The sequence below is a fragment of the Oryx dammah genome, unplaced genomic scaffold (genome assembly GCF_014754425.2).
Source record: "Oryx dammah isolate SB20612 unplaced genomic scaffold, SCBI_Odam_1.1 HiC_scaffold_7, whole genome shotgun sequence".
Classification (NCBI taxonomy): domain Eukaryota; kingdom Metazoa; phylum Chordata; class Mammalia; order Artiodactyla; family Bovidae; genus Oryx; species Oryx dammah.
The window spans coordinates 25,346,101-25,365,981 of NW_024070191.1; the positions used below are offsets into that span (position 1 = coordinate 25,346,101).

Below are 19,881 nucleotides of genomic sequence, written 5' to 3' on the forward strand. Positions count from 1 at the left end.
TTTATTTTGGGGGGGCTCCAAAATCACTGTAGATGGTGATTGCAGCCACGAAATTAAAAGACGCTTACTCCTTGGAAGGAAAGTTATGACCAACCTAGATAGCATATTAAAAAGCAGAGACATTACTTTGCCAACAAAGGTCCGTCTAGTCAAGGCTGTGGTTTTTCCCGTGGTCATGTATGGATGTGAGAATTGGACTATAAAGAAAGCTGAGCACAGAAGAATTGAAGCTTTTGAACTGTGGTGTTGGAGAAGACTCTTGAGAGTCCCTTGAACTGCAAGGAGATCCAACCAGTCCATCCTAAAGGAGATCAGTCCTGGCTATTCGTTGGAAGGAATGATGTTGAAGCTGAAACTCCAATACTTTAGCTACCTGTTATGAAGAGCTGACTCATTGGAAAAGACCCTGATTCTGGGAAATATTGGGGGCAGGAGAAGGGGACGACAGAGGATGAGATGGTTGGATGGCATCACCAACTGAATGGACATGGGTTTGGGTGGACTCCTGGAGTTGGTGATGGACAGGGAGGCCTGGTGTGCTGAGGTACATGGGGTCACAGAGAATCAGACACGACTAAGCGACTAAACTAACTGACCACTGGAAAAACTAGGAGGTGATCCAAACTTAAACACTGAAGTTTGCTCTCTTACTGGAAAAATGGATTATTAGCACTGGGCTTTGCTGTAAACTAACTAGTTTATAAATTAGAGAAAGCAGCTGACATAAAATATATTGTTTTTTAAACGACCCAATCAAAAAATGGGCCAAAGAACTAAACACATTTCTCCAAAGAAGACATACAGGTGGCTAACAAACACATGATAAGATGCTCAACATCACTCATAATCAGAGAAATGCAAATCAAAACCACTATGAGGTACCATTTCCCGCCAGTCAGAATGGCTATTAAAAAGTCTACAAACAGTAGGTGCTGGAGAGGGTGTGGAGAAAAGGGAACCTTCTTACACTGTTGGTGGGATAGCAAACTAGTACAGTCACTCTGGAAAATAGTGTAGAGCTTCCTTAAAAAACTGGAAATAGAACTGGCATACAACCCAGCAGTCCCACTGCTGGGCATACACACCGAGGAAACCATAATTGAAAGAGACACATGTACCAGCACTGTTTAAATAGCTAGGACATGGAAGCAACCTAGATGTCCATGGGCAGACAAACGGATAAGAAAGTTGTGGTATATATACAGAATGGAATATTAATCAGCTATTAAAAAGAATGCATTTGAATCAGTTCTCATGAGGTGGATGAAACTGGAGCCTATTATACAGAGTGAAGTAAGCCAGAAAGAAAAACACCAATACAGTATACTAACACATATATATAGAATTTAGAAAGATGGTAACGACAACCCTATATGCAAGACAGCAAAAGAGACACAGATGTAAAGAACAGACTTTTGGACTCTGTGGGAGAAGGCGAGGGTGGGCTGATTTGAGAGAATAGCATTGAAACATGTACATTAACATGTGTGAAATAGATGACCAATTCAAGTTTGATGCATAAAACAGGGCACTCAAAGCCGGTGCCCTGGGACAACCCAGAGGGATGGGATGGGGAGGGAGGGGGAAGTTCAGGACCAGGCGGCACATGTACACCATGGCTGATTTCATGTGAATGTATGGCAAAAACCAGCACAATATTGTAAAGTAATTAGCCTCCAATTAAAATAAACAAATCAATTAAAAATAGATTGTGTTTTAAAAGTTCTTATTTCAGTCGTGAGGTATTTCATGTATGTACCAATATGGGCTGAAATTCTTAAGTAGAAACAGGTATGGAAAAGTGGATAGTTCTTGGTGAGTTCACCAAAGCCCTGTTAATATAAAATATAGCCTATGCATATATTTTTCTCTTTTCCTTATGACTTTTCTTGGCCATGTGGCACAGCTTGTGGTATCTTAGTTTGCCAACCAGGGATTGAACTCATGTCCCCTGCATTGGAAGCGCAGAGTCTTAACCACCGGACCACCAGGGCATAGGCATCAAGCCTGTGCATATGTATTTCTCTGCTCTTCGGAAATCACTGGGCTTGACCCTCCAAGTTTTTCCCCTGGTAGTAGTTTAAAAGATTTTAAATTTATACTTGTTATTTTTATTTTCCATATCATATGCAATGAATTTTACATGAGATAGGGATACTAAAATAGAATGTAACTAAGATATATAATATAAAAGGTAGTGATTGAACAAATCAGGAAAGTTAAAATTAAGTAAAATACACTTAAAAAGGTCACATTTCATTCTAATGTCTTTTACAATACTGAATCTTATCAATTAAAAACTTAATAGGAAACAGATCAGTCTTGCGATAGTGCTTTAAAATAGAAATGTGTGTGAATTTGTAACTACCGCCTAGCCTCACTGCTTAGTTTCACCGACTGATATAAATCTCTTGGTTAATGTTTATATAATTAATGTCAAAGTCTTAAAAAAGATGCAGTTCAATTTGTTTAACTCAACTGACTTTGAAATAATCTACGTACAGGTCTAAGAAGTACATGTAGAAAGACCCTGGGTACCCTTTGCCTGCGTGCGTGCGTGTGTGTGTGCTAAGTCGCTTCAGTTGAGTCGACCTCTTTGCAGTGGCTCTCCAGGCTCCTCTGTCCATGGGATTCTCCAGGCAAGAATACTGGAGTGGGTTGCCATTGCCTTCTCCAGGGGATCTTCCCAAGCTAAGGATCAAACCCGTGCTTCTTAGGTCTCCTGCATTGGCGGGTGCGTTCTTTACTACTAACGCCACCTGGGAAGCCTATGCCCTTTGCTTAGTTTTCTCTAATGATAACATACTGTAAAATTATAGCACAATATCACAACCGAGAAATTGAGGTTGGTACAATCCACTCATTTTGTTTAGATTTCCCCATTTTACATGAGCTTTGTTATATGCAGTTTTACCCCATTTATTATTTCATTTTTTAAGGGTCAGAAACCTAGGCATGGCTTAGCTAGGTGTATCTAGTTCAGGATCTCTCGTGAGGATGGATTAACTTCTTTTATTTTTTTTTTTTGGCCCTGTGCTGTGTACTAGGCCCTTGTTGATTATCTATTGATAGTGTGTACATGTCCATCCCAAACACCCCAACTATTCCTCCCATTCCGCTTCCCTTGGGTAAAATGTAAATTCATTCTCTAAGTCTGTAAGTGCTTTTGTTTTGTAAATAACTTCATTTGTATCAGTTTTTAAGAAAGATTCTGCGTATAAATGATACCATGTAATGTCTGTCTTTCTCTGACTTCGTTTAGTGTGATAATCTCCAGGTCCACCCATGTTTCTGCAGATGGCCTTATTTCATTCTTTTTAATGACTAATATTCCACTGTATATATATATACACACACCACATCTTCTTTACCCATTCATCTGTCAGTGGTGTCTGGGCTATTGTAAACAGTGCTGCAGTGAACGCTGGGGTGCTTGTATCCTTTCACCCCGTGGTTTTCTCCTGATAGGTACCCAGAAGTGGGATTGCTGGATCATATGGTAGGTCTAGTTTTAGTTTTTTAAGGAGCCTCCATACTTTTCTTCATAGTGTTTGTACCAATTTACATTCTTATCTGCAGTGTAGGAGGGTTCCCTTTTCTCCAGACCCTCTCCATTTATTGTTTGTTGACTTTGTGATGGCCATTCTGACTGGTGTGAGGTGACATCTCGTAGTTTTGACTTGTGTTGCTCTAATTCTTACTGGAGCATCTTTTCATATACCCCCCAGCCATCTTATATGTCTTCTTTGGAGAACTGTCTATTTGACAATTGTCTATTCTGCACATCTTTTGATTGGGTTGTGTTTTGGATGTGAGCTGTTTGTAAATTCAGAAATTAATCCCTTGTCAGAGATATTGAAAAATACTTTCCTCCCTTCCTCCCAGGGATAAATCACACTTGATTGTGGTGCATGATCCTTTTAATGTATTGTTGAGGGGTTTTGCGTCTATGCTCATCAGTGATCCTGGCCTGTAATTTTCTTTGTGTGGTACCTTTGTCTGGTTTTGATATCAGAGTGATAGTGGCCTCATAGAATGAATTTGAGAGTATTCCCTCCTCTGCAGTTTTTGGAAGAGTTCCAGAAGGAAAGGTGTTAACTCTTCTCTAAATGTTTGATAGAATTCATCTTTGAAGCCTTTTGGTCCCAGAGTTTAGTTTTCTGGAAGTTTTCAAGTCGATTGGTCTGTTCGTATTTCCTATTTCTTTCTGTTTCAGTCTTGGGCGATTGTACCTTTTTAAGAATTTGTTTTATTTCTTTTGGGTTGTCCATTTTATTGGCATATAGTTGCTTGCAGTAGCCTCTTATCCTTCGTGTTTCTCTGGTGTCTGTTGTAACTTCTCTGTTTTCATTTCTAATTTTATTGGCTTGAGCCGTCTCGCAACTAACCTTACACCCAAAGCAACTAAGAAAGAAGAACAAATAAAAGCCAAAGTTAGTAGAAGGCAAGGAATCATAGAGGTCAGAGCAGAAATAAATAAAGTGGAGATGAGGAAAACGGTATAACAGACAACGAAACTAAAAACTGGTTCTTTGAAAGATAAAATTGAGAAACCTCAAGACAGTTTTCCCTAGGGCTGCAGTCATCTGAATACTTGGGTAGAGCTGGAAAGTCTGCTTCTAAGATGACTTGCTGGCATGGCTTTTGGCCCATCACCACGTGCTCCACACAGAGCCCCTTACATACCGTCATGGTACCCGGCTTCACTGAGTGAATGATCCGGGAGTCCTCTCCTGAGGAAGCCACAGTGCCTTTTTGGACCCGGTTGTTAGAAGTCACTTCGGCCACATTCTCTTCATTAGAAGTGAAGCCCGCACTGACGGGCGAAGGAATTAAGTTCTGCGTGACAAATGGAGGGATATCAGAGATTGGACGTAATTTTAAATTGCCACATGTGAGATTACTAGAATTGTCTCAGTTTTCCAGGTGAGGAAACTTGTGACTGGAGAAGTGAAGTGACTGGTTGGAGGTGTGCAGCTAGGTGGAGAAGTGGGGCTTAAATGACAGCCGCCTGGCTCCTCATGAATCTTTTTTTTTGCTTCTATTTGTGTGTTGTTTTTACTGTGTGTGCTTTACTGCCCGGAGACCTTAACCTTTGGAAGTGAAAGTGAAACTTTACTGCTCAGAGACCTTAACCCATTGAGTGCATGTTGGAAAGTTATATTGACTTGACTTCTTCATAATCATCCATATCTGGATATTTGTGGCTTGTTTTGCTCCCTAATGTCTCTCTCCTGGTACTGTGATTTAATACTCATTTAGTTCATTCTGTAGAATACTAGCATCTGTTGCTACCTACTGGGTTGCTCACCACTGTCATGTAAGGAAGAACTTTAATTTTGAAGGCGTCCTGACCTGGCAGCAAAGAATTTAAAGGTGTATATTGGGTAGTTTCCCATGACTAAACATTGGGAAGCAAACCTTGTCTCCATAGCTTTCAGCTTTTTATTTCTGCAATCTTGACACTTTCTGTAGCTGTTAGAACTATGGTGCATTGTGGTTCTGACAACTACAGAAACTGTGAAACTCACAAAATTGCAAAATGGCATCACCGACTCAACAGATGTGAGCTTGAGCAAATTCCGGGAGAAGGTGAAGGACAGGGAAGCCTGGCAGGCTGTAGTCCATGGGGACGCAAAGAGTCGGACACGACTGAGCAGCTGAACAATAATGGCGCATTGTGAGCTGAAGTTGACAATGGGATCAGGTTCCTCAGATGGAGTTTGTCTGTTACTGATATCAAAAGCAATAAATGCATTAGACCCTGGATAGTTTTAGTACCATAATCTGCTCCTGTGAATTATTTCTGGTTACTTTTAAGTGACCATAAATAACTCGGTGCTATCTGGGGTAGTTTTCCTGTGTAGTGTGGGAGAGGTAAAATGACTTTTTTTTTTTTTTTTTTTTAATTTAAACAGAACTGCTTTGTAAAATAACAATCACAATCACCAAAACTATGCTAAAAGAGAGAGGTTTTAGAATTTTGATTATATATCTTCATATTTTCTGCTTTTATTTCGTTAGGCTATGGAAAAGTCTATTATTAGGGGTGGCCCAAGGGATCTTTTTGACATACAATTTGGGGGTACTCTCTAGGATTGAAAAAAACCTTAAGTGTAAATGCGCTTTGAGCTTCCCTGATGGCTCAATGGTAAAGAATCTGCATGCCAAGCAGGAGACAAGAGTGTGGGTTTGATCCCTGGTTTGGGCAGATCCTTTGGAGAAGGAAATGGCAACCCAGTCCAATATACTTGCCTGGGAAATCCCATGGAAAGAGGGGCCTGGCGGGCTACAGTTCATGGGGTCACAAAGAGTCGGACATGACTGAGCATAGACACACACCACTACATTTTAGAGTATTATTAATGCACACTTCTGTTTATAGCGTACTGTATTAATGTATCCATTAAAAAAATCTTCCTGTTTTAATGACATAAGCAGTGCAGTGTAATTGAACGAAGAGTGGGATCCCATGGGCTAACCAGTATTAAAACAGGATAAACCATCAGAAGTTAACTAAAGGAATTTAGAGAAGCCAGGGTGGGGTGTTTAAAGGGTAAAGCTTCCTGCCTTTATAAGGAACTTCCTGTTGACCTCTAAGGACTTGACAACCATATATTGTATTTGACAGCACTTGGTGAATTTCTTAATAATGAGGTTAAGTTCTCACATGCACACACACAGATATCTAGTTTCCTATCTAGGCTAATCCAGATCCTAAATTCCTGATTTGCCTCTGGTACCCACCTCTCTTTGTGTGACAGCACTCGGTGAATTTCTTAGTAATGAGGCAAAGTGCTTACATGTCCAGACACATCTACCTATATGCTTGCGCAGTTTCAAACCCTTGAAAGTCTTGATTTGTCTTATCCGTTTAAAAATACAGGACTTCCCCATTGGTCCAGTGGTTAAGACTTTGCATTAATGCTGGGGGTGCCAGTTTGATCCCTGTTGGAAATCTAAGATTCCCACGTGCCTCGTGGCCAGAAAACCAAAACAGAAAACAGAAGCAATATTGTAGCAGATTCAATACAGACTTTTAAAAAAATGGTCCACATTAAAAACAACAACAGATGCGAGAGAGGGTCTAGATAAGACTTTGATATTAAGAAGTCCTATCAAGGTTAGAGATTGAGATCATCTGATTATACAGTGACATTGGGTTGGACTGGGAAAAGTTCTTCCAGAACAAAAGTAGAAGCATGGTATACGTCGTGCTAACTTGGGACTCTAACGCCCTGTCCTTGTTCTGAGCCCTGTACATACAAGTTTTTGAAATGGGGCATTTCTCTTCGATGTGTTTCCCTGAGTCTTCCTCCTTTCCCTGACACTTGGTGGTTTAGTTGCTTAGTCGTCTCTGACTCTTTGTGACCCTATGGACTGTAGCCCACCAGGCTCCTCTCTCCATGGAATTCTCCAGGCAAGAATACTGGAGTGGGTTGCCATTTCCTTCTCCATCCCTGATACTTAATGAAAACTTTCTATCACCTTGGCAAAATGACCCTGGTTTGCATGGACCCCAAACAAAGGTATAAAGTTGGTTATACAGATCAGTTCAGTCGCTCAGTCATGCCCAACTCTTTGTGACCCAATGCACTGCAGCATGCCAGGCCTCCCTGTCTATCACCAACTCCAGAGCTTGCTCAAACTCATGCCCATCAGGTTGGTGATGCCATCCAACCGTCTTATTGAATAGCTCTTGGGGCAAATACAAGTGGATCCCTCAAAACTAGGGAGGTACGCATCATAAGTAATGATGTGGCTTTTTCCTTTGGAAAGGATAGAACAATCCTTCATTTAAAACTAAAACAAACATTGGAGTCCATAACAACAGCGTTTATCGTATGGTTAGTCAGTCCTTGGTATCTGTAGCAATGTGGCCTCATGAACCAACGCGTACTTTCCTAGGGCTAGAAAAGGAGCAAGTCTTTAGGGTTCAGTAGGTGGCCATCGTCAGGAACAAGGAACTTGACCACCTGTTCCGTCTTGAAGCCAATGCGAAGAAGAAACTGGAGCTTGACCAAAGGCTGGTCAGTTTCTACTGAGCTTCAACCAGAATTAAATGTCTGGCAGACCATTTAATGACTGTGGTCATCCATTTTTGTGGTGGCAAGATGCAAATGGGAAATCCTTGCAGGCCAGCCAAGCCTTCTTTGGAACTGAGAGGATGTGCAGTCCTCAGTGTGGTTCAGTCTTGCAATTTGGTTTTTAAGCTTGTGGTTACAGAATAAGCAGAGAACTCAATTCATTTAGACTTTATTTAGAAGAAAATAATTTAACCAGTGTGTAAAACTGAGAAGGCTCTGGGACACACAGCTCCCCCATCCCAATCTCGTATGTATAAGCAACCCAGCTCTGTGGAATTTATACTGCTACTCATTTTCAACTTCTCTGTCCCTGAAACTATGTTTATTTCATCATCTCGGAAGAGATAAGGCACTTCCTTAGATGTTGGAAAGTGAGTGATCCCCCTTTTCTCGTTCGAGTGAGAAGTAAGTTGATCACAAAGCAAGAACACTCCTTTGACTGTAGTTAAGGTAGACCCTCCTGCTCTGAGGACCTTGAGCCATCAGTGTCCCTTTTTGGGTGAGATTGTAGTTTTAGACTAAGTATAAAGAAGCACTCACTCGTTGTCAGATTTTGAAAAGTGAAGTTAGTTAATATGAATGTATATTTCTACTAGATCAAGTTTGAACCTATAGAGCAAGGGCAAGCAGATGAGAATTTCTACTGACAAAAGTGGATGGGCCGGACTCAAGGTTTATATATATATATAATCCATTTGAGCTTGTTTTTTCATTAAAAAAATAATTTATGCTTATAAAATGTTTAAATACCAGATTACATAAATATAAAAATGAAAGTTCTCTTCATTCACCTTCTCTCTCCACTCAGTGAAGAATCTGCCTGCAATGCAGGAGACCCAGGTTTAATCCCTGGGTTGGGAAGATCCCTCGAGAAAGAAATGGCAACCCACTCCAGTACTCATGCCTGGAGAATTCCATGGACAGAGGAGCCTGGCAGGCTACAGTCCATTGGATCGCAGAGAGTCAGACAAGACTGAGCAACTAACTTTCACTTTCAATGTGGTAAACAGTCTTTAAAAGCTTAAAAAAAACCGAGCGTGTACTAATTTATAAAAACACTAAAAGAATTACTGGGATTATGAGCAATTTCTGGTGTTTTTTTAAACTTAATAATCAGAAACTTTGTTCTCTATCAGTAGATAAAGATACCTACTCACCAGTTTAAATGTGCAAGAATTTGAGAATTTTCTCAAACTTTTTGTGAATTACTTACTTTTGTTGAAATTGAACTTATTTACACAAACTTAAGGATGTTTCAGTCATCCGTTGTAAGAAATGTGATTTTTTTTCCTTTACTATTTTCCATATATTGATTCTATATTGATATTCTATCCTTGTTAATAGGTTCATAGTCCTGAATTTTTTGCGTTTTATGACTTTTTAGGTCTGTTTGATTTCAGTCTGTTTTTCTTTTTCATTTTTTGACCTTGTTTTTTTCTCATTCCTCTTTTTCATCTAATTTTGATCCCTTATGCTGTTACCTCTTCTGTGTTTTTGTCAGATGAATATTTATCATTGGATGTTTTAACTAATATAACGTCTGGGAAACATCCTCACCTCATTTTGTTTGCCGTGTCATCACTAGAAGTGTTGACAAGCAAACACTTAACTGTTTCCCCTGAATACACAATGTTGTCCTGTCGATTTCTAAAATCAAGGCAAATTTTTATATCATGTACCTATGGACTGTTGTTACACACTACCCCAAAACAGCACTTTTAGACTCTAAAAGGCCCACTGCAGGACCTTACCTGTGAATCCACTTGGCATGTCTCAAAAATGAGTTATTCCAAAAGAATGATTTAAACATCCAGCACATTTGAAAGCTGCTTTTGGAGTCTGTCTGTCTGAGAACTTGGAAAGGTGGAGAGAAAGTTTGCAGATGATAGATGATCATTGAAGCACTCCTGTGGGTTTTAGAATGTTTCAGATGAGAGATTATACACAGTTATTTGTGAGTCATCAGAAAATGAAATGTGGCCTTTCCCAATCCTATGAATCTAAGAGGAACCTCGAGAGGTCAGCTCAGAGCAGCTGGAGATGATGACGAAAATCTTTTTTATAAACAATTAAAACTTACACAGAAAATGCCGTAGTCTTTGGACACTGTTTATTGGCTGTGACTGCTGAAAAGTGTGCGTGACTATTCTCTACTCTGTATTGAAATTAATAAGCATTTATCTATTGGTTTTTATTTTAATGTCTAGATTTTGTTATTGTTGTTTAGTTGCTATGTCATTGTCTCTTTGCAACACCATGGACTGTAACCTGCTGGGCTCCTCTGTTCTTGGGGTTTCTCAAACAAAAATGCTGGAGTGGGTTGCTATTTCCTTCTCCAGGGGCTCTTCCCGACTCAGGGATCAAACTCGAGTCTCCTGCATTGGCAGGTGGGTTCTTTAGCACTGAGCCACCTGGGAAGCCCAGTGTCTAGATTACCTAGGTAATTATCTTATAAGATAATGTGTGTTCTTTATTAAAGGAAGGGCCTTTCTGTTTTGAGACCTATTTTGGCCTTTCTATCCAAGAAAGCCCAGGACTCTCACAATGACCGTGCTTCTTGAATTCGAGTTTATTAAATTGGAAGTCAGTCACTGAAATGTGGCTTCTCTTTCCCCGTGGGAGCTGGCAGTGCCATTTCAGAACACACAGCTAGTTTCATCCAGAATCTTAGGAATGGCTGGTCATGGCTGAGTCAAGAAGGCCCTGGCTGTTACTGACAGGAGGATTTCTCCTGGCATTTGTTCTTTCAGTCCTGTTGGGGGAGAAGTGAAGTTGGAGGTACATCCGCAGAATCCATTAGCGTCCCTTTGGGATAGAGCTGTCAACAGCTTCACGTCTCGAACTTCTATGAGGCATGTTGTGTCCTTGACGAAGAAATGTGTTTCCCCGTGTGTCTGATAAGTAAACATCTGCAGTGCCAAAGGCAGAGTGCCAGGCACATCTGTCCATAGACAATGCTGTTAAATTAAGGGCCGACCTGGAAAATGATTGACCTGCCACAAAGTTCACATGGCGTCATTCATTTGTTGTTTGGGGGCACTTTTATTGAGTATTTGATCATGGATTTAAATGTCTTTTAAACTTAAAGCTCACTGTTTGGGTTCTAATTGGTTACTCTGAATGAGCTAAGCTTTCTCTTGTTGCGGTGACAGTTAAGCTCCCTGCAAGCAAGTATCATATCTAACCTTGGTGATCTACATAGACACACAGCAAAGGCAAAACCTAAACATGCTTTGCTGTTTAATGACTTAGATAAAATAAGCAGTGGTAAGAAAAGTAGAGAAACTGAAATCTTGTTTTATTTTTTTAAATATTTACTTTTATTTATTTATTTGGCTGCACTGGGTCTTAGTTGCCACAGGTGGGATCTAGCTCCCTGACCCCAGGGATCGAACCTGGGCCCCTGCACTGGGAGCAGGAAACTGGACCACCAGGGAAGTCCCTAAAATGTTTAAAACATCCCCACGATTCTAGGTTCCAGTCACCGTAGATAAGTATGAATTAGACATTTAGGAAGAGTTCCTCATCACCCCGACTCATTATCTTAACTTTGTTTGTTTTTTAATGAAGTTTTCTAGTCTAGGGAGGTCTAGAAAGGATGCAGAGCACATCGATTCCAAAATTCAGATTTAAAAGACCTTTAATTGTCGTCATAATTCCATAACCTAGGTATTTAAGATCTGTTTCTAATACTCAGTCTATCTGTCCCATCAGAGGAGGGATCAGCTCTTCAGTGAGTGATATCTTGGCAGGTTTCTGAGAAAATAATGGGCTTCACGGACTTCTAGGAAATGTAATTTATGTCCATGTGTAAAAAATGCCAGATAACTTAGTTGCCTCTAATTTGATGAACAACAATGAAAAGCAGGTGGCTTGAGTGAGTGACAAACTTCAGCCTAATAGGAGGTCACTTTTTTTTTTTAATGTATAACTCTTTGCTGTTGAAATATTAAGTTAATCTTCTAATTCAGGAATACTTAAAGTTTTCTCTATGAACTTCACAATTTTTATTGATACAAATATTGACATTATGTATGGTTTTCTAAATAGAGAGCAAAGTAATAAAAAGCACTCTAGGCTATTGTCAATGTAACAATAAACTATAAAACATGCTTATTATATGTAGAAAGAAAAAAATACAAATAAGCTCATAAAAAACAGTAAAATCATTTATTAGGACTTCCCCCATGGTCCAAAGGTTAAGACTCCGTGCTTCCATTGCAGAGGGCACGAGTTTGACCCCTGATCCCAGAACTAAGATCCCACGTGCCACACAGTGCAACCCCTCCTCCCCAAATTGCTTCTTAAGCATATATATCCTATAAGGTATTTTTACCCCCTTTTGTATACATACATGTGTTGGCTTTTTGCTTTATAGAATAAAACTGTACTTTCCCCCTGAATATGATTTTTATTGGTTGCATAATAATATATTCAGTGGGTATAGATAAACCTTAATTTATATCAAGTAGTATTTTGTTGATAACTCCCAGATTTCCAGTGTGTTTTTTTTTTTTTTTGGATAAATTGTTTGACTTACAACTTTCTAAAGCCTCTTTCTTTAGAATAGTGCTATAAATGGTAGCTCATTTCCTGAGTTAACTCCCAGGTCCTAATTGATATTTGTCACATGGCTAAGCTTCCCAGCTGGACAAATGGTGCTCCAGTGTTTAAAACACAGCATCTGCTTATCATTATTTCTATGGCAATCTCTGTAATAATTTGGTCAGCACCTGGCATAGTGCCAGTCACAATGGGCATTCAACAAAATATGAATGAGTAGAGTCTGGAATTGCCTCTGTCCAGGTTGTCCTGGCCAGGGCAGCCAAGTAGAGCAGATGGTGTTCACTTTCTGGAATGTGGGGAGGGGGTGTGGGTCTCAGGGAGGCCACACAGGGTAGCAGGATCCCTTTGACTGTGTCTTTGGCAGTTGTCAGTAATTCAGTCTTAGCAGCTATGATAAAGAAAGTTCTTTAGAGTACTCCCCTGGCAGTCCAGTGGCCAAGACTCTGTGCGTCCACTGCAGAAGGCACAGGTTCGATCCTCAGTTAGGGAAGTAAGATCCCACATGCTGCATAGGCAAGAAAAAAACAAAAAACCCATTTCTTTGGAAAGAGTGTTTATCACTGGCAAAGTTGAGAGAGAAGGGAGAGACAAAAGGTATATTGAACAACAAACCTGACCTTAATTGAAATTTAGAAAACACTATACGCAATAGCAACAGAATATACATCTGTTTTACATTCAATACTTATCATGCTCTAGGCCACAAAACAAGGAATTGAAGAGGGTAGTTTCTTAAAAGTTTGAAAGTGAAAGTCACTCAGTGTGTCCAACTCTTTGCAACCCCATGGACTATAGAGTCCATGGCATTCTCCAGGCCAGAATACTGGAGTGGGTCGCCTTTCCCTTCTCCAGGGGATCTTCCCAACCCAGGGATAGAACCCAAGTCTCCTGCATTGCAGGTGGATTCTTTACCAACTGAGCTATCAAGGAAGGCCCCCCCCCTGCTTTTTTTTAAAAGCATTTTTAAAAATGTTTTAAGCATATTCCTACCGTATCATCCAGCTATTCCATTTCTAGCTAATTATCCAAAAAGAAAGCATAGGTCCATACAAAGACTTGTACACAGTGATACCTGTATGTTCATAGTCATTTTATTTGTAAAAACCAGGAACTAGAGATAACTTGTATGTCTTATAAACAAGTGAATGGATAAATGAACTGTGATGTACCCGTACCACAGAATACTGCTCAGAAACAACAATAGCCTTTTGAAATGTGCAGCAACGTGGATGAATCTCAAAATAATTACGTTAAAGTGAAAGAAGTTGGACAAAAAAGGACACATACTTTATGGCTCCATTTGTCTAAAACTTCAGAACATGCATACTCGTCTATAGTGACAGATGAGTGATTGCCTAAGGATAAAGATTGAAGGAACTTTACAGAGCCATGAAACAAGGAAACATCACAGGGCTATGATGAGTGTGTTCATTATCTTGATTGTTATGAAAACAATATTGGTTTCATAGGTTAAACATATGTCAAAACTTGTAAATAAGATGTTTAGTTATATGTCAATTATATTTCAATAAAGCTGTTTAAAATTTAAATAAATGATAGGCATTCATGATTCCGTGGCTATTTACTTCATCATAATGTTTATTATACACCTTCATATAAATGGCAGGACATTATTCCATATACTTTGCTGGATCAGCAAAAGGGTCCTGCTTGCTGCTTTGTGCTTCTTCAAGCCAGAATCAATGGAAAGGGTTAGGATTCTAGAAATATTCTATTTCTCACTGAGGAAAAATCTTCCATAGTTGTACATGGTTTACAATTAAGCACTGTTTTTTTTTTTTTTTCCTTTGAGTAGTAACTCACTTTCACTTTGCACATTCATGCATTGGAGAAGGAAATGGCAACCCACTCCAGTATTCTTGCCTGGAGAATCCCAGGGATAGAGGAGCCTAGTGGGCTGCTGTCTATGGGGTCGCAGAGTCGGACACGACTGAAGCGACTTAGCAGCAGCAGCAACTTGATTTCTAATGAGGAACTCAATCATGTTGAATCAGCTTGAGTAGAGAAGAGGAATAGAAACTGAAATAGAAAGTGAACCTGAACTCATTAAAACAGTGGAATGGTTAGTAACTGGAACTGGAGGGTGAGGAAAATGGGGAGATGTTGGTCTAAGGTTACACACTTCAGTTAGAAATTGAATAAGTTCTGGAGAACCTAATGCATGGTGCTGTATTATAGGTGTACTTGAAGGTTACTAACAGTAGATCTTAAATGTTGTCACTACAGAAAAAGAAATGGTAGTTATGTGATTTGATGGTGGTGACGTATCTCAAAGCTAGGGGAGTAGGGGACAGAGTAGAGGCATGCAAAACAGACATTAATTTTTTTGTGTGTGTGGCCGAGTAATATTCCATTGTATATATGTACCCTTTTCATACTGAGTTTAGTCAGAGAAAGACAAATATTGTATATCACTTATGTAGAATCTAAAAAATGGTACAAATGAACTTATTTATAAAACAGTGACAGATATAGAAAACAACCTTATGGTTACCAAGAGGGAAAAGGGGGGTGGGAAGGATAAATAGGGAGATTGGGATTGATATATACACAACACTATAAAAAGTGATAAAATGAAAAATGAAATAGATAACTAATAAGACTCAATAATAGCACAGGAAACTCTACTCAATACTCTAATGGCCTATATGAGAAAAGAATCTAAAAAGCAGTGGAGATATATATGTAAATAACTGATTCACTTAGATGTACAGCAGAAACTAGTGCAACATTGTAAATCAGGTATACCCCAATAAAATTATTGCAAAACTTTTTTAAAGATAAATGTTACATGTATTTCTTAATAAGCTTCAAATAGTTTTAAAAAACACACTAAGTAGAAACAAATTGTGGTGATGATAATTCAGTGGTGACTACTTGCCGATTCATGGGGTTCTCAAGGCAAGGATACTGAAGCGGTTTGCCATTCCCTTCTCCAGTGGACCACGTTTTGTCAGAACTCTCCACCAAGACCCGTCCGTCTTGGGTGGCCCTACAGTACGGCATGCCTTAGTTTCATTGAGTTAGACAAGGCTGTGGTCCATGTTTGGACCACTTGCCGATTGAATTAAGACCATATTCCTGTGCTGATGACTTGCTGTCTCTGTGGTTTGAGCCCCCCATTTCCCGTTCAGTTTCGGCTGGCCCTTCTCCCAGAACGCACTCTACTATCCCCCTCTTCGTTAACTGGTTGATGCTTTTTTTCTGCCTGTGCTTTCCCCACCTCAGCCTTTATATATCTGTGTGGTAAATTCCTACCAGTCCTTGAAGGATTGCATGCAGATGCCAGCATACTCTGAGTAAACATACTCTGATCCTCCCAGCTGGAAACATCCCCTGCGTTCTGTGTTTCAGCACACATTAAGTACATACTTTGTACCCTGGGCCTTATGGGTATGTATAGGTTGGCCACATCTGCCCTGCTTTTCTGGAACTGAACAGACATAGGGCTATTCATTTGGCTACTGTTGATACGCAGATGCATTTCAGTTGTTTAATAAACTTCTTCACTTACTAAAATTGCTATAACTATTAATGCCGGTGAAGGAAGCCATGACAAGCAGAAGTAAACAAAAATTGTTTGGGGACTTCCCTGGCAGTCCAGTGGTTAAAATTTCATACTTCCAATGCAGGGGGCCTGGGTTTGATTCCCCGGTCAGGGAACTTAAGATCCCACATGCCACAGGTGCGGATAAGAAATTTAAAAAATAAAAAAATATAAGAAACTTTTTTTTCCAGAGGTTCAAGAGTGAGGGGACATACATATAACTATGGCTGATTCATGTTGATATTTGGCAGAAACCAACACAATATTGTAAAGCAATTGTCCTGCAATTAAAAATAATTTACTATTAAAAATTTTTTGTGTTTTTGAACTACATTTACTATCCCCATGACAGTTTTTTTCCCCCGTTAAACTAACATTTTAATTATGGACTCTCTTCCCCTCACAGTCTTAGAACCAGGGAATGAAAAGGAAAAGAGAGGTCAGTTTGTAAATTTACATTGGCTAGAAGTGATCCACTCTGATAATTCACACAGAACTATTTAAGAGTTGGCTTAAGAGCATCTTAACATTAGTCACTGTGTCATAAAAAGAGCACGAATTAGGTAGGAGTTGTGGAATATCTGAAGAAACATGTTTTTTTGGATTTCAAGTGAGCTGTTCTATGACTGTCCCCCGCCTTGATCGCTTCTTATATTTGTTTTCCAGGTCCGGACTCTCTTTGTCAGCGGTCTCCCTCTGGACATCAAACCTCGGGAGCTATATCTGCTTTTCAGACCTTTTAAGGTACCTTTTCTATCTTTTAGAAATCGTAAAAGGAGACAGAAAGTGGGATCTGTCTGGAGAAAGAGATGAAATTGAGAAACGCCTATTTTTTAAAGTGGTTAGTGAGTCAAGAAGATTTAACAAGTCAGTTCTAATATACATTCTCACTTTGGAAATACTGAAACGGCCTTTTGTGCTCCCAGCCGCTAATCTCAAGAAGCTAATCTGTCCTAATTTAGAACAGCCTCAGTTTCCTCCTTGTGTATTCTCTGCCAATTGGGGGTATTTTGAGTGCAGATCAACCCAGATACAATCAGTGACTTACTATGTATTTATATCTCAAACGCAGGAGTATAAGTCAAGCCCTACCCCAGGAGGTTCCTTATTAGCTGAAATACTGCTGTTCATACAATTCCTAGGTGACATAATAGGTTAAATAAGCTTTTATGAACTTGACAAGGAACCTAAAACCATTATTTTTTAGTTGGCAAAATGTCCAACATTGCTGAAACAGTAGAACAGAATTTTAAAGAACTGCTTGGCAAGAGTTGACGGACGTCTTCCCTGGTGCTTTGTGTATGCTCAGTATCAGTTGTGTCCAACTCTTCGCCACCCTATGGACTGTAGCCCGCCAGGCTCTTCTGTCCATGGAACTTTCCAACAAGAATACCAGAGTGGGTTGCCCTTCCCTCTTCTGGGGATCTTCCAAACCCAAGGACCGAATCTGCATCCCTTATGTCTCCTATGTTGCCCAGTGGATTCTTATCACTGTGCCACCTGGTGAGATATTTAATACAAGTTGTCTGTTCATTGTGATTATCAAGATAAATTTACTTTAGAGATCATTAATGTTGTTGGGATTGAAAATTTAACAGGAAATTGAACTAAGGCTGAAATAACCGTGCTGCACAGAGATACCTTGAAAGTTAGCCTTTAGAGGGTCAGAGACAGCTGGGATTGGGCACAGTGTGGGCTGGAGGCCTTGGCTCTCAAGGAGGAATCCTGCAAGTCAAGGCAGATTCAGGCCCTGTGTCTGAGTTGGTCCCGTCGGTTGAGGACATGTCAGTGGCAATGTCTGGCCAGGGCTGCTCTTAGGACTGAGTGATGGGCCGTCTTCATTGCTGGTTAAAGATCCATTCTGATGGAAGCAGGATCCGAGCCACAGAGGCAAGACAGGTTCTAGCTTCTTAGGGAGAGAGAATAAACGTGACAGCTGAAAACAGCTGGGTTGGAGAGAAGACCGGGGGTCGAGGGGGCGGCCAGTGAAAACCAACAAAGATAAAATAGTCTAGTTTATATGCCCCAAAAACACCAGGTGATGATGGACATAACTCCATTCTGACAGCTCTCCTTTTTTCTGCTGTTGTTTTTTTTTTAATTGGAGTATAATTGCGTTACAGCGTTGTTAGTTTCTACTGTATAGCATCGAGAATCAACATTATATATATGTATATCCCCTCCCTCTTGAACCTCATCTTGCCATCACACCCCTCTGGGTCATCGCAGAGCTCCCTGTGCTTTACAGGAGCTTCGTGCTAGTTACCTGTTTTGCATACAGTAGTGTATATAAGACAGCTCGCCTTTTAATGCAACGGTAATGATGGTGATACAGAGGGAAACAGGTTAGCCGAGGGGTTGGCTGGAGGAAGTGGGGAAGAAAGAGAAGGTGCTGTGGGAAGAGTGCCAACTTGGCAGAATTTCCCATTTCTTCTGCAGGATTGCAGTTTTTACAGTTTTGTAGGATGGGGACTTTTTAAGCCAACCATTACTCTTAATGAACACAACAGCCGTGTTTCTGTGTGCATATGGAGAGACCTAGTAGTAAGCCCCTTAGGAATTATCTCACTTAATTCTCATCCCAGTCCTTTAAAGTGGGTTAGCCTCATTTTCGCCCCTCCACCCAAAGAAAGAAAATGAAACTTGGAGCAGTTGAATACATTTTGCTCAAGTTCACACACATAACAGATGGCAGGGCCAGGATCAAACCCAAGCAGTTTGACTCTGGCATTCCTATTCTGAACTAATATGTGATGCTGCTTCTGATTTCTGTGACTTGAGAGGACAGTATATCCCTACAAGTGGTCTTTTACTTGAGTGAAATATCCATTTGTCCTCTGCCGCTGAGGCCTTCGGGGTGTTTAAACCTGCACGTTTTTCAGAGAGCGAGAGCACCTTGAAAACGGAAGAGGCAGGGCTGTGAATCATGACCTCTTGGGCCAGAAGAGCTCAAGGCCTTTGAGGTAAAATGTTTACAGTAGCTAATTGGTAACATAGTTCTCTGCTGGGAAGATAGGAGGGTGAATCAATTGAAACATGCTGCCCAGCAACCCCAACGCGAAAGTCAGGACCCTGGTACATTCCTACCAGCCCTTTTTTAATTAAAGTCCCTGGTGGCTGACCCTCGTCTGCAAATCTGTCTCTGGACCAATATGTGCTGTGGTCAATCATGTCAAGTAGTGTTTTGTTGTTGTTGTTGTTTTTTTTCTTCTCTTGTGTCATCTGTCAGTGCAAGCCACCTGCCATTGATTACTTGCAGAAATAAGCATACTTTGTTATCTTCATCCTGGGGAACCAGGAGGGATCAGAAAGGGAGTGAAAGGGAGTGTTTCCATCTTCCTTGAGGATGAGCTGGAGTAAAACCCAACAGGGAATTTTTGCATCTCCCAATCCTAATACCAGCATGAAAACAGATGGCTGCAATAAATAAGCAAAATAACAGAATTTAGCATTACTGCCTGTTTAACTTTTCCAGGCAATTTTGAAATTTTCATTGACAAGTTCTACTAAGTACATTAGTGTTTTGTTGTTGTTTTATAGCAAATATATTTTTCAGTGTGAACAAGTGAATAAGTGTGAACAAGTCATCACATACTCTTCTTAACTGCCTTTCTTCTCCTGTCGCTTAATTGTGTCCACCTCTTTGCGACCCCATGGACT

The 19,881-nt window shown here is 40.2% G+C and overlaps 1 protein-coding gene across 3 annotated transcripts in view; it reads left to right on the top strand.

The window, feature by feature from the left end:
- Positions 1–19,881, top strand: part of RBPMS (RNA binding protein, mRNA processing factor) — a 202,308-nt gene that overhangs the window by 63,265 nt on the left and 119,162 nt on the right. For all 3 annotated transcript variants that reach the window (XR_005721459.1, XR_005721460.1, XM_040242895.1), the window contains exon 2: positions 16,888–16,965. Coding sequence is in view for 1 of the 3 variants with exons in the window: in XM_040242895.1 (XP_040098829.1) it covers positions 16,888–16,965 (78 nt within the window). In the remaining 2 variants the exon portion in view is untranslated. The remainder of the gene's footprint in view (positions 1–16,887; positions 16,966–19,881) is intronic.